Raw genomic sequence first — 14,692 nt, 5'->3', positions numbered from 1 at the left:
GAAAATAATAAGAAAATAAGAAAATCATAAGAGAAAACACATTTACAGTCCTGTAGTATAAAAAATCTGCATAATAGGGAGCCTGGGTGGCTCAGTTAAGTGTCCCACTTCGGCTCAGGTCGTGATCTCACATTTGTGGGTTCAAGCCCAGCAATGGGCTCCACATGGACAGCTTGCAGCCTGGAGCCTGCTTCAAACTGTGTGTGTGTGTCTGTCTCTCTCTCTGTCTCTCTCTCTGTCTCTCTCTCTCTCTGCCCCTCCCCTGCTTGCACTCTGTCTCTCAAAAAATAAAACATTAAAAATAAATTTTTAAAAATCTGCATAAAAAGCAAAGGAAACAATCAGCAAAACTAAAAGGAAACCAACAGAATGGGAGAAGATATTTGCAAATGACATATCAGATAAAGAGCTAGTATCCAAAATCTATAAAGAATTTATCAAACTCAATACCCAAAAAACAAATAATCCAGTGAAGAAATGGGCAAAAGACATGAATGGACACTTCTCCAAAGAAGACATCCAGATGGCTAACAGACACATGAAAAAATGCTCAGTATCACTCATCATCAGGGAAATACAAATCAAAACCACAATGAGATACGACCTCACACCTGTCAGAATGGCTAAAATGAACATCTCAGGCAACAACAAATGTTGGCAAGGATGCGGAGAAAGAGGATCTCTTTTGCACTGCTGGTGGAAATGCAAACTAGTGCAGCCACTCTGGAAAACGATATGGAAGTTCCTCAAAAAATTAAAAACAGAACTACCCTATAACCCAGCAATGCACTACTAGATATTTACCTAAGGGATATAGGTGTGCTGTTTCAAAGGGGCACATGCACCCCGATGTTTACAGCACTGCTATTGACAATAGCCAAAGTATGGAAAGAGTCCAGATGTCCATCAACAGATGAATAGATAAAGAAGATGTGGTATATATTTACAATGGAGTAATACTCAGCAATCAAAAAGAAATCTTGCCATTTGCTACTATGTGGATGGAACTAGGGATATTACGCTAAGTGAAATTAGTCCAAGAAAGACAAATATCATATGACTTCACTCATATGAGGAATTTAAGATGATGAACATAAGGGAAGTAATAATAATATAAAAACAAGGAGAACAAAACATAAGAGACTCTTAAATACAGAGAACAAACTGAGGGTTGCTGGAGGGGCTGTGGGTGGGGAGATGGGCTAAATGGGTAAGGGGCATTAAGGAGGACACTCGTTGGGATGAGCACTGGGTGTTATACATAGGGGATGAATCACTGGAATCTAGTCCTGAAATCATTATTGCACTATATGCTAACCAACTTAGATGTAAATTTAAAAATAAATAGAAATTAAATTAAATTAAAATTAAAATTAAAATTAAAAAGTAACAAATCTGCATATAAGTTTACCTACACAGTTCAAATCCATGTTGTTCAAAGGTCAACCGTAGACTGACATATTCAAAATACTGAAATAAAAAAACTGTCAACTAAAATCCAATGTTCGACAAAACTGTCCTTCAAGTTCTTGCTCAGAAAGGAAACAGCACAGATGAGAAGGGAAGCTTCTCTTGCCCTCTCCCACCCAAATCCTCCTCTTCCTGAACCTGGACAGTTTAGGTAGAGATACAGAACATGGGTTCTGGGTGGTGGGGGCAGACAGGAACAGGCAAGAGAGCTTCCCGGAGGAGAAGACTGACAGGAAGAAACATGGATTCTACTTTTGTGCGCTGCGCCCCAGTCTGCTTATCTGTTCCATCTGCAAGGACTATTTCACAGACCCTGTCACCATTAACTGTGGACAGAGCTTTTGTACTCCGTGTCTCTGCCTCCTGTGGGAAGATGCCCAGCATCCTACCTGTTGCCCTGTATGCAGGGCACTATCTCCACGCATGGACTTCAAAAGCATTATTTCTGCTGAGGGACAAGCTCGTGCTAAAAAAGAATCAGTTGCCAAGCAGTTACCAAGGTCTGCCAGGCAGGTGTGTTGGATACACCAAGCACTAAAGAATATCTTCTGTCCAACTGACAAGAGCCTGCTGTGTTTGCAATGCTCTCATTCGCCAGGGCATACCACTCACATACACTGTCCAGTTTCACAGGTCGCTGAGCACTGCAGAGAGAAACTTCTGATGCAAATGAAATCTATTTGGAAAAACAGGCAGAGAAATCAGAGAAATATAAACAAAGAGTACAACTTACTTAGAGTATGGCAGGGTTTTGTAAATCTAAGGATGGTGATGATCAAGGCTGAATATCCTAAGGTGTACCAATACCTCCACAAAGAAAAGCAAAAACATTTAGAGAGCCTGGCAATTGAAGGCAAGATAATTTTTCATCGACTCTGGAGAAATGTAGCTAGAATGCTTCAAATGGGGAAACTCCTGAAAAGAATCTATGAGGAGCTGAAGGAAATGTGCCTCAAAGCAGATGTGTACCTGCTCCAGGATTTGGAAGACATCATGAAAAGGAGTCAGTTAGTGCAGGCGCACTTGCCCCAGCCTGTGGACCCACAGCCCAGTGAGTGGACAATCACCGGGATGTCTGAAAGGCTTAACAACTTCCGAGTGTATATTACATTTGGTGATAACATAAGGAATTACCGTGTGCCTCTGTTTGAAGACCTGAGACGTTTGCAGTGCTGTCCCGACCATCAAGACCTGCCCCGCAGTCCAGCGAGTTCACAGTATAAGCCTTCCTGGGCAGCTCAGGCTGCCTTCACCTCTGGCAAATATTACTGGGAGGTGGATGTGGGAAACTCTCAGAATTGGATTAAAGGACTTTGCAGGGAATCCTGGACAAAACACCATGACTTGCTGCTCAACTCTGAGGGTATCTTTCTACTTCTGTGTGTCAATGTGGATAACCATTGCCGTCTCTTCTCTGCCTCCCCGCCACTGTGCCACTACATTCCAAGACCCCAGGGCTTGGTAGGGGTGTTTTTAGATTATGAATTTGATATAGTAAGCTTTGTTAATGTTGCCAAAAGTTCCCTCATTTGTAATTTCCTTTCCTGTTCCTTCTCCTTCCCTCTCAGACCTTTCATTTGTTATGTAACCAAATGATCAGTAACAGCTCACAAACCTGACCAAGGTCTTAGCAATTTTAATAGCTGGGGAGGGTTCTATCCTGGTGACTTCTTGAGTGGGGAAAATCACTGATACCTCATGGTCTTGAACTTCATTTTACCTTCAGGAGATACATTTGCTGTATTATTTTTTAAAGTGGTGACACTGTGAAGGATGTACATTTGTCTTTTCTATTTTATTGAAATAAAAGTAATCGCTTTAAAAAAAAAAAAAAAAACACTGTCCTTCAAAAGTGAGGGAGAAATTAAGACATTCCCAGATAATACTAGACAATAATTCAAGTCATATTAAGAAATAAAGATCTCAATAAAGGTAAATACATGAGCAATCATAAAAGATGGAATTATTGAAGGGAGCCTGGGTGGCTCAGCCGGTTAAGCATCCGACTTCAGCTCAGGTCATGGTCTCACGGTTCATGGGTTCGAGCCCCACATCAGGCTCTGTGCTGACAGTTCACAGCCTACAGCCAGCTTTGGATTCTGTGTCTCCTTCTCTCTTTGTTCCTCCCCTGCAGGCACTCTGTCTCTCTTTCTCAAAAATAAAGATTAAAAAAAAAATTTTAAAGATGGAATTATTGAAAATACAGTCTGCAACTCTGTTTTTTGTTTTTGGTAAGATTTAAAACACTAATAAACAATTTTTAAAAACACTAGTCTAAATTACTATTATTGTAACGTTGGTTTGTAACTCTACATTTTTCCTTTCTAGAGAATATATGAGACTAATGCATTAAAACCCAATTTCTGCCATTTGCAATAATAATTGTTTCGATACACAATGTTTAAAGATGTATATCATTTCATCAGTGAATGGAAGGGGATGAGAATGAAGCTTATAATAGCAAAGTTTTTCTGTTATCAAAGTTAAGCTGGTGTAAATTCAGCAAAAGTAACAGGATATAAAATCAACACAAAAATCAGCTGCATTTCTAACACTAACAATGTTAGTAAACACTGTCAATGAACAATCTGAAAAGAAAACTAACTATTTACCATTTACAAGAGCATCAAAAAGAATAAAATCTTTAGTAATGAACTTAATTAAGGATGGGAAAGACTTCTACAATGAAAACTACATTGTGAAATGTAATGAAAGAAATTAAACAAGACATAAGTACACAATACAGTTAACCATAATGTAAACTATGGACTCTGGGTATTATGATGTGTTAATGTAGGTTCACCAATTCTAACAACTGTACCACTCTGGTGGGGAATGCTGATAATAGAAGAAGCTATGCATGTATGAGGTAGGGAGTATACGGGAAATCTTGGTATCTTCCCCTCAATATTGCTGTAAACCTAAAACTGTTCTTAAAAAAAAAAACACCCACAAACCTCAATTTAAAAAAAAGAGTAGAAGGAGGAGCCAAGATGGCAGAACAGCATGGAAGTTTTTTGTGTGTCTCGTGTACATGAAATACAGCCAGACCAACACTAAACCATCTACACACCTAGAAAACTGATTGGAGGATTAACACAACAATCTGCACAACCTGAACCAGAGAATTCAGCAGGTATGCGGTGCAGAGGTGAACTTGGGGAGTGAGGAGCAGGAAGGGAGGTGCTTTTGCGAGTGGAGAGAGGACGGAGACTGGCGGGGTGGGGGGGGGGGGGGGGGAGGGCAGAGAATATGGGAAAAGCACCTCTCCCCAAAAGCAGCTGGAGAGAAAGTGGAAAACTGGAAACAGCCGCAGGGGCTAAACTAAAAAGGGAGAAAGGAGAAAGGAGAAAGGAGAAAGGAGAAAGGAGAAAGGAGAAAGGAGAAAGGAGACGATTTAAATTCCATTAAGACTGTAAACAAGGGGAGTGCAAAGGCTGCAATTCCACAGCTTGATACCTGGCGGTGCTCTGGTGGGAAGGGCGAATCCCCAGGAACAGAGTGGGGTCCGGGAGGTTCTCAGGCCACACAGGGAAAAGCGGTTCCACTGCTGGAAGGACATTTGGTAGAGACTGTTGAAGCCCCCTGATCCCAGCAGACCCCAGAAAACGGCCACATTGGCTGGTGCTGAACAAGGTCGTTAAGGGTGAAGCCTGGTGCCAGATGTGTGTTGTGATTTTCCATAATCCCTGAAACGCTGCTGCTACACTATCTAGCGAACTTTTTCTGGGGTGGGCTGGCACCTGGCCACAGTCTCATGGCACTGGCAGCAACAGGGTCCAGCAAGCATTCCTGGATGCAGCCAACATTCAACCATTGCTCATTCGGCCACTGCTCGGTGAGACCCTTCCCTCAGAGGGGCAGAATGGGTCAAAGCCACAGTCCTTCAGAAGTAAGGGGCCGGGGAAAACAGCCACATCTGAGACGAAACTCAGGAAAAAGGTACTGCCTGGCGCCTGGTCACAGACAGTGAAAAAGCGGGAGTGGACGAAAGATGAAGACAGCGGATGAGTGTACAACTAATGATCCCGGAGAAGAGAGTTCCAAAGCTAGAGACTGGGCAGCTGGGTGGTGCCATTTTCACTGCTCCCGCACATGCGCATACGCAACTACAGCACCGCAACACTCTACCCCAGTAGGCTAGCAGCACCATCTAGTGGAGAGCGGAGCTGTTAAACTGGGCCCCGCCCAACTGGGCCAACTTCGCTCTTCGAGAACACAAGTCTCACTGCCTGCCTAGTTCATGGACTATAAAGCACTACACAGTCTGACCTCTAAGGGAAAACGAAGTAATTTCGGTCATACTTCAATCTGTTAGCAGGTTCATCTATTCAATTTTTTTTTCTCTTTTACACTTCTTTTTCTTGAATACAGAAAGAGAAAAAATTCATTTTTATTTTCAATTTTTATCAAAAATATTTTTCTTTAATTTTTATTACTATATTTTTATTTTTGTGTAAATTTTTTCAAATTCTATTTTACTTCCATCATTTTATGTTAGTCTACTTCAGTGTATTCAACTTTTCAAATTTTCAAACGACTTCCTTTTTTTTCTATTTTGTCCTTTTTTCTCTTTTTTGTTTCTTTTTTTTCTTGAATACAGAAAAAGAAAAATTCATTTTTATTTTTAATTTTTATTAAAAATATTTTTATTTTTTTCTACTACATTCTTCCCTTTGTGTACATTTTTTCAAATTCTATTTTACTCCCATCATCTCATTTTAGTGTACTTCAGTGTATTCATTTTTTCAGATTCTCAAATGACTTCCTTCCACCCCCCATTTTTCCCTCTAATCTGTCAAACCACTTTCAACACCCAGACCAAAACACACCTAGGATCTAGCATCGTTTATTCGATTTCTGTGTGTGCGTGTGTGTTTTTAATATTTTAATTTTAATTAAAATTTTTCTACCTCATTCATTTCTTTTCTTCCTTCAAAATTACAAAAATGAAGGAATTCACCCCAAAAGAGCACGAAGAAACGACAGCCAGGGATTTAACCAACAAAGATACAAGCAAGACGTCTGAACCAGAATTTGGAATCATGATAATAAGAATATGAGCTGGAGTCGAAAATAGATCAGAATCTCATTCTGCAGAGATAAAAGAAGTAAAAAGCAGAATGAAATTAAAAATGCGATAACTGAGCTGCAATCACGGAAGAATGCAGCGGCAGCAAGGATGGATGAGGCAGAAGAGATAATCAGTGATACAGAGGACAAACTTATAGGGAATAATGAAGCAGAAAAGAAGAGGGAGATTAAGGCAAAAGAGCACGATTTAAGAATTAGAGAAATCAGTGACTCATTAAAAAGGAACATCAGAATCATAGGGGTCCCAAAAGAGGAAGAGAGAGAAACAGGGGTAGAAGGGTTATGTGAGCAAATCATAGCGGAAAACTTTCCTAACCTGGAGAAAGACACAGACATCAAAATCAAGGAAGCACAGAGGACCCTCATTAGATTCAACAAAAAACGACCATCAACAAGGCATATCATACTCAAATTCACAAAATACTCAGGCAAGGAGAGAATCAAGAAAGCAGCAAGGGAAAAAAAGTCCCTAACCTACAAGAGAAGACACATCAGGTTTGCAGCAGACCTATCCACAGAAACCTGGCAGGTCAGAAAGGAGTGGCAGGATGTATTTAGTGTGCTGAATCAGAAAAATATGCAGCCAAGAATTCTTAATCCAGCAAGGCTGTCATTCAGAATAGGAAAAAAGAGAAAAAGTTTCCCAGACAAACAAAAATTAAAGGAGTCTGTGACCACTAAACCAGCCCTGCAAGAAATTTTAAGGGGGACTCTCTGAGGGGAGAGAAGATGAAAAAATATATATATACATATCTATCGATCGATCGATCGGTCGATAGATAGATAGATAGATAGATATATCAAAAGCAACAAAGATTACAAAGGACCAGAGAACACCACCAGAAACTCCAACTCTACAAGCATCATAATGGCAATAAATTCATCTTTCAGTACTCATTCTAAACGTCAATGGACTCAATGCTCCAATCAAAAGACAAAGGGCAACAGAATGGATAAGAAAACAAGATCCATCTAGATGCTGTTTACAAGAGACCCACTTTAGACCTAAAGACACCTTCAGATTGAAAGTAAGGGGATGGAGAACCATCTATCATGCTAATGGTCAACAAAAGAAAGTTGGAGTAGCCATACTTATATCAGACAATCTAAACGTTAAATAAAGACCGCATCAAGAGATGCAGAAGGGCATTATATCATAATCAAGGGGTCTATCCACCAAGAAGACCTAACTATTGTACACGTTTATGCGCCAAATGTGCAAGCACCCAAATATATAAATCAATCACAAACATAAAGAAACTCATGGATAGTAATATCATAATAGTAGGAGACTTCAACACCCCACTCACAGCAATGGACAGATTACCTAATCAAAAAATCCACAAGGAAACAATGGCTTGGAATGATACACTGGACCAGATGGACTTAACAGATATATTCAGAACATTTCATCCTAAAGCAGCAGAATGCACATTCTTCACGAGTACACATAAAACATTCTCCAGAGAAGAGCACATACTGGGACACAAATCAGCCCTAAGTAAGTACAAAAAGATCGAGATCATACTGTGCATATTTTCAGACCACAACACTAAGAAACTCGAAATCAACCACAAGAAAAAAGTTGGAAAGGTAACAAATATTGGAGACTGAAGAACATCCTACTAAAGAATGAATGGGCTAACCAAGAATTTAGAGAGGAAATTAAAAAGTATATGGAAGTCAATGAAAATGATAACACCACAACCTAAAACCTCTGGGACGCAGCAAAGGTGGTCATAAGAGGGAAGTATATAGCAATCCAGGCCTTCCTAAAGTAGGAAGAAAGATCTCAGATACACAACCTAACCTTATGCCTTAAGGAGCTGGAAAAAGAACAGCAAATAAAACCCAACACCAGCAGAAGACAGGAAATTATAATAAAGATTAGAGCAGAAAGTAATGCTATCAAAACAAACAAACAAACAAACAAACAAAAAAAACAACAGTAGAACAGATCAATGAAAACAGAAGCTGGTTCTTTGAAAGAATTAACAACATTGATAAACTACTAACCAGTTTGATTAAAAAAAAAAAAAAAAAAAAAAAGGACCCAAAAAAATAAAACCAAGAATGAAAGGAGATCACAACCAACACAGTAGAAATAAAAACAATAATAAGAGAATATTATGAGCAATTATATGCCAATAAAATGGACAATCTGGAAGAAATGGACAAATTCCTAGAAACATATACACTACCAAAACTGAAAGAGGAAGAAAAAGAAAACTTGAACAGACCCATAACCAGTAAGGAAATCAAATTAGTAATCAAAATCTCCCAAAAAACAAGAGTCCAGGGGCAGATAGCTTTCCGGGGGAATTCTACCAAATATTTAAGGAACAGTTAACACCCATTCTCTTGAAGCTGTTCCAAAAAATAGAAAGGGAAGGAAAACTTCCAAACTCTTTCTATGAAGCCAGCATTACCTTGATTGTAAAACCAGAGACCCCACTAAGAAGAACTATAGACCAATTTCCCTGATGAACATGGACACAAAAATCCTCAACAAGATATTAGCCAACCGGCTCCAACAATACATTAAAAAAATTATTCACCTTGAGCAAGTGGGATTTATACCTGGAATGCAGGGCTATTTCAATATCCACAAAACAATTAATGTGATTCATCACATCAATAAAAGAAAGGACAAGAACCATATAATCCTCTCAATAGATGCAGAGAAAGCATTTGACAAAATACAGCATCCTTTCTTGATAAAAGCCCTCAAGAAAGTAAGGATAGAAGGAGCATACCTCGAGATCATAAAAGCCATATATGAACGACCCAGCGCTAATATCATCCTCAATGGGGAAAAACTGAGAGCTTTCCCCTTACGGTCAGGAACAAGACAGGGATGTCCACTCTCACCACTGTTATTCAACATAGTATTGGAAGTCTTAGCCTCTGCAATCAGACAACGCAAAGAAATAAAAGGCATCCAAATCAGCCAGGAGGAGGTCAAACTTTCACCCTTCGCAGATGACATGATACTCTATATGGAAAACCCTAAAGATTCCACCAAACAACTTCTAGAACTGATTCATGAATTCAGCAAAGTTGCAGAATACAAAATCAAAGCACAGAAATCGGTTGCATTCCTATACGCCAAGAATGAAGCGACAGAAAGAGAAATCAAGGAATCGATCCCATTTACAGTTGCACAAAAAAACAGAAAATACCTAGGAATAAATCTAACCAAAGAGGTAAAAAATCTATACACTAAAAACCATAGAAAGCTTATGAAAGAAACTGAAGACGACACAAAAAAATGGAAAAAGATTCCATGCTCCTGGATAGGAAGAACAAATATTGTTAAAATGTCAATACCACCCAAAGCAATCTACATATTCAATACTATCCCTATCAAAGTAACATCAGCATTCTTCAGAGCTAGAATAAATAATCCTAAAATCTGTATGGAACCAGAAAAGACCCCGACTAGCAAAAGTGATCATGAAAAAGAAAACCAAAGCAGGAGGCATCACAATCCCAGACTTCAAGCTATACTACAAAGCTGTAATCATCAAGACAATATGGTACTGTCATAAGAACAGACACTCAGTTCAATGGAACAGAACGGAGAATCCAGAAATGGATCCACAAACATATGGCCAACTAATCTTTGACAAAACAGGAAAGAATATCCAATGGAATAAAAACAGTCTCTTCAGCAAGGGGTGCTGGGAAAACTGGCAGCGACATGCAGAAGAATGCACCTGGACAACTTTCTTACATCAGACACAAAAACAAACTCAAAATGGATGAAAGATCTAAATATAAGACAGGAAGCCATCAAAATCCTCGAGAAGAAAGCAGACAAAAACCTCTTTGACCTTGGCAGCAACTTCTTACTCAACACGTCTCCAGAGGCAAGGGAAACAAAAGCAAAAATAAACTATTGGGACCTCATCAAAATAAAAACCTTCCACACAAGAAAGGAAACAATTAGCAAAACTAAAAGGCAACCGACAGAATGAGAGAAGATATTTGCAAGCAACATATCAGATAAAGGGTTAGTATCCAAAATCTATAAAGAACTTATCAAACTCAACAACCCAAAAAACAAATAATCCAGTGAAGAAATGGGCAAAAGACATGAATGGACACTTCTCCAAGGAAGACATCCAGATGGCCAACCAACACATGAAAAAGTGCTTAACATCACTCATCATCAGGGAAATACAAATCAAAACCACAATGAGATACCACCTCACACCTGTCAGAATGGCTAATATTAACAACTCAGGCAACAACAGATGTCGGTGAGGATGCAGAGAAAGACGATCTCTTTTGCATTGTTGGTGGGAATGCAAGCTGGTGCAGCCACTCTGGAAAACAGTATGGAGGTTCCTCAAAAAACTAAAAATAGAACTACCCTACAACCCAGCAATTGCACTACTAGGCATTTATCCACGGGATACAGGTGTGCTGTTTCGAAGGGACACATGCACCCCAATGTTTATAGCAGCACTATCAACAATAGCCAAAGTATGGAAAGACCCCAAATGTCCATCCACAGATGAATGGATAAAGAAGATATGGTATACATATACAATGGAGTATTACTCGGCAATCAAAAAGGAATGAAATCTTGCCATTCCCAACTACGTGGATGGAACTGGAAGGTATTATGCTAAGTGAAATTAGAGAAAGACAAAAATCATGACTTCACTCATATGAGGACTTTAAGGAACAAAACAGATGAACGTAAGGGAAGGGAAACAAAAATAATATAAAAACAGGGAGGGGGACAAAACAGAAGAGACTCATAAATATGGAGAACAAGCTGAGAGTTACTGGAGGGGTTGTGGGAGGGGAGATAGGCTAAATGGGTAAGGGGCACTAAGGAATCTACTCCTGAAATCATTTTTGCACTATATGCTAACTAATTTGGACGTAAACTTTAAAAAATAAAAAAATTAAATTAAAAAAAATTAAATTAAATTAAAATTTAAAAAAGCGTAAGAGGCACCTGGGTGGTCAGTCAGTTGAGCATCCAACTTCGGCTCAGGTCATGATCTCACAGTTCGTGAGTTCGAGCCCCACTCTACGCTTGCTGTTGTCAGCCAGAACCCACTTTGGATCCTCTGTCTCCCCCTCTCTCTGCCCCTCCCCTGCTCACGCTCTCTCTCTCAAAAATGAATAAACTTTTTTTAAAAAGAGGAAAAAAGAAGACATAACTAAGTGGAAAAACACCCATGTTTATAGATTGGAAGACTTAAAACTGTTAACTGTTAAAAGAGGTTAACATGTTAAGATGTCAGTCAATACTATCCAAAGCAATCTAAAGATTCCATACAATTCCCAGAATTGCAAGAAAAAAATTAATCTTCAACCACTGCATGAGTCTCTAATTTTGTTATATTAAAAACTGATAGACAAGAAGTCAAAAAATAAATAAGGATATAGAATACTTGACTAGTAAAATGAGTAAATTTAATTTGACAGCTGTATAGAGAATCTTTCAGCAAACAAAAAAATAAGGATATAATTATGTTCAAGCAAAGAACATTTTCAAAAATTGATCATGCATTAAGAGTCACAAAGACACAAAATAATTTCAAAGAACTTATACCTACGACTATACTCTCCACCCATAATATAATATTGATATTGCCAATAAAACATTTTTAAATGTTTGGAAACTTAAAAAGGGACTCCTAAACAAACCAAAAACAAAAAAAGAAAACCACACTAGAAATGATAAAATAAGAACTGAGCAACAATAAAAGTACTACATTATCAAAATGTGTAATTCAACTCAAATTATAGCCTTCTTGTACATGTAACTAAACAGCATGAATGAATATGCTTAACTAAGACATTTTTAAAAAATATTTATTTTTGAGAGTGGAAAAGGGGCAGAGAGGGGGACAGATGATCTGAAGCAGGTCCCCACTGACAGGAGAGAACCCAAGGTGGGGCTCGAACTCATGAACCATGAGATCATGACCTGAGCTGAAGCCTGACGCCTAACCACTGAGCCACCCAGGCACCGCTTAACTAATACATTTTAAATCAAGAAACTAGAAAAAGACAACTAAGTAAATCAAAAGAAAGCAGAAGTGTATTAGTCATGTTGGTTTTTTTTTTTTCTATATTTATGATGGTCTGACATAGCAGGGTCCTTTGGACCCAGAGAGGGACTCTCCCTCCCAGGTTTACCTAATGCCTAGATGACAATTTGCCTGAGAGCACATTTCTGATACATAACCAAGTAATCCAAAGCCTATACCCCCTACCTATCATCTCCTTTCAAAAATTCTCACATACTAAACCTGTATTCCCATTGTTCTAACTCACCCTGGGGCCAGGTACTAGACAGCTAGAGACAAATCCTATCACCCAGAGCTATAAATTATTCAAATTATCCAAACCTCAACTTGCTCAGGCTTGCCTACCCTGCCTCATCCATTCTTCCCACTTAACCACAATAAAGGCTCTGGACATGCTTTCCCCTTGCTCCTTCTGCATCCTGACCAACCTTGGTGCTTCTCCATGTGGCACCATGATGTGGCATGGAATGCTGTGCCTCCAGTTGCTAGGAAACTGAGTAAAACCTTCTTCCTTCTGACAGTCATTTCTATTCTGTGGGTCTTACTCTACCTGATTAAAACATCCTGATTATATTTCAAGATAATAAAAGGAAACAAAGAACAGAAATTAATAAAATGGGAAAATCAGAAGAAAAAAAAAATCCCAGAGAAGGGAAGAATTTCTCAAACCTAAGAATCAAAAATTATTACCTAAAAGGAAATAAATAAACATGGAAAAGATTGAAAAAGGAGTACATTAAATCCTCTTCTTTCCTTCAAATAAGTTGAGAGACTTAATCTACACTGATTTTAAGTGTAGAGTTTAATAAGGGGCGCCTGGGTGGCTCAGTCAGTTAAACATCCGACTTCAGCTCAGGTCATAATCTCACAGTTTGTGAGCCCAAGCCCCATGTCAGGCTCTGTGCTGACAGAGCAGAGCCTGGAGCCTGCTTGGAGTTCTGTGTCTCCCTCACTCTCTGACTCTTCCCCACTCACACTCTCTCTCAAAAATAAATATTTTTAAAAATAATTTTTTTAAAAACAGTATAGAGTTTAATGAGTCTTTTTCTGGAGTGGGAGGGGGGGTGATCAAACCATTTTATTGAGGAACTTTGGAGAAAGGTTCAAGGGGAGGAGGACAAGGAGATCGTTATGTCCCTGGACCAGGCAGATCTTCCCAGCTTCGCAGTCGCTGAAAGATCTAATGAATCTTAATAAATGTACAAAATACATTTTGTGTTACATTTGTGTAACTTATACCACAATGAAGCTCTAAAACATTTTTATTGCTCAAAAAGTTCCCTTGTGCCCCTTTATAGTCAATCCTCTCCCCCTAGCAACTACTGATGGGCCTTCTGTCACTATAGTTCGCCTTTTCTTGAATTCCTTATAAATAAAATCATACAAGTTACCATATTAAAATTTAAAACTCACGTTCCTCAGATCCTTGTTATCAAAAACATCAATTTACTTTTTGAAAAATATAATAAAAAAGCTTACTAAAACTGAAAAAATTCTAGTAGGATTAGGATCACTGCAGAATACACACAGCAACTTATCAGACATAAAGCTGATCAGGTGGCATAATGGGATTGGGACTCTAGCACTGTGGAAGTCAGCAGAATTTACACTTACTTAAATGATATTGCCTTCCCTATCCAAAGTGTCCCTCAACAGTACCTCTGCCCAGAACCATCATCCAATGGCTTCAAAATGCTTGCTTTATCAAAATCCATCTCAACATCACCCCAAACCAAAAGATATATTTAATGGTGAAGCATATGACCATGGCATATTCACCTTCATGCTGTCGGTCTCTCCTTTGATACTAGCTCTAACAGTAGTCTCCTACTGCTGTGTAACAAATTGCCATATATTTAGTGGCTTAGAACACACATTTGTTATCTTAAAGTTCTAAAGATAAGAATTTCCAAACAGGTTTCACAGAACTACAATCAAAGCCTGCATTCTTTCAGGAACTCTAGGAGAAAATTCATTCCTTCTCTATACCAAACTCTAGAAGCTGCCTGTATTCCTTGGCTCTCAGACACCTCATGACAAATCTCTGCTTCCATTATCATATCTCTTTC

The 14,692-nt window shown here is 38.8% G+C and overlaps 2 protein-coding genes across 4 annotated transcripts in view; one reads left to right on the top strand and one right to left on the bottom strand.

Moving 5' to 3' along the window:
* The window catches only part of NCK1 (NCK adaptor protein 1), an 86,253-nt gene that overhangs the window by 48,103 nt on the left and 23,458 nt on the right, over positions 1–14,692 (bottom strand). The window lies entirely within an intron of this gene.
* LOC125175372 (tripartite motif-containing protein 77-like) lies at positions 1,712–3,066 on the top strand. The gene is given in 2 exon segments (XM_047875862.1): positions 1,712–1,733; positions 1,736–3,066. Coding segments are annotated over 2 exon segments (1,353 nt in total).

The sequence above is a fragment of the Prionailurus viverrinus genome, chromosome C2 (genome assembly GCF_022837055.1).
Source record: "Prionailurus viverrinus isolate Anna chromosome C2, UM_Priviv_1.0, whole genome shotgun sequence".
NCBI lineage: Eukaryota > Metazoa > Chordata > Mammalia > Carnivora > Felidae > Prionailurus > Prionailurus viverrinus.
This window is presented reverse-complemented; position numbering and strand designations above follow the sequence as displayed.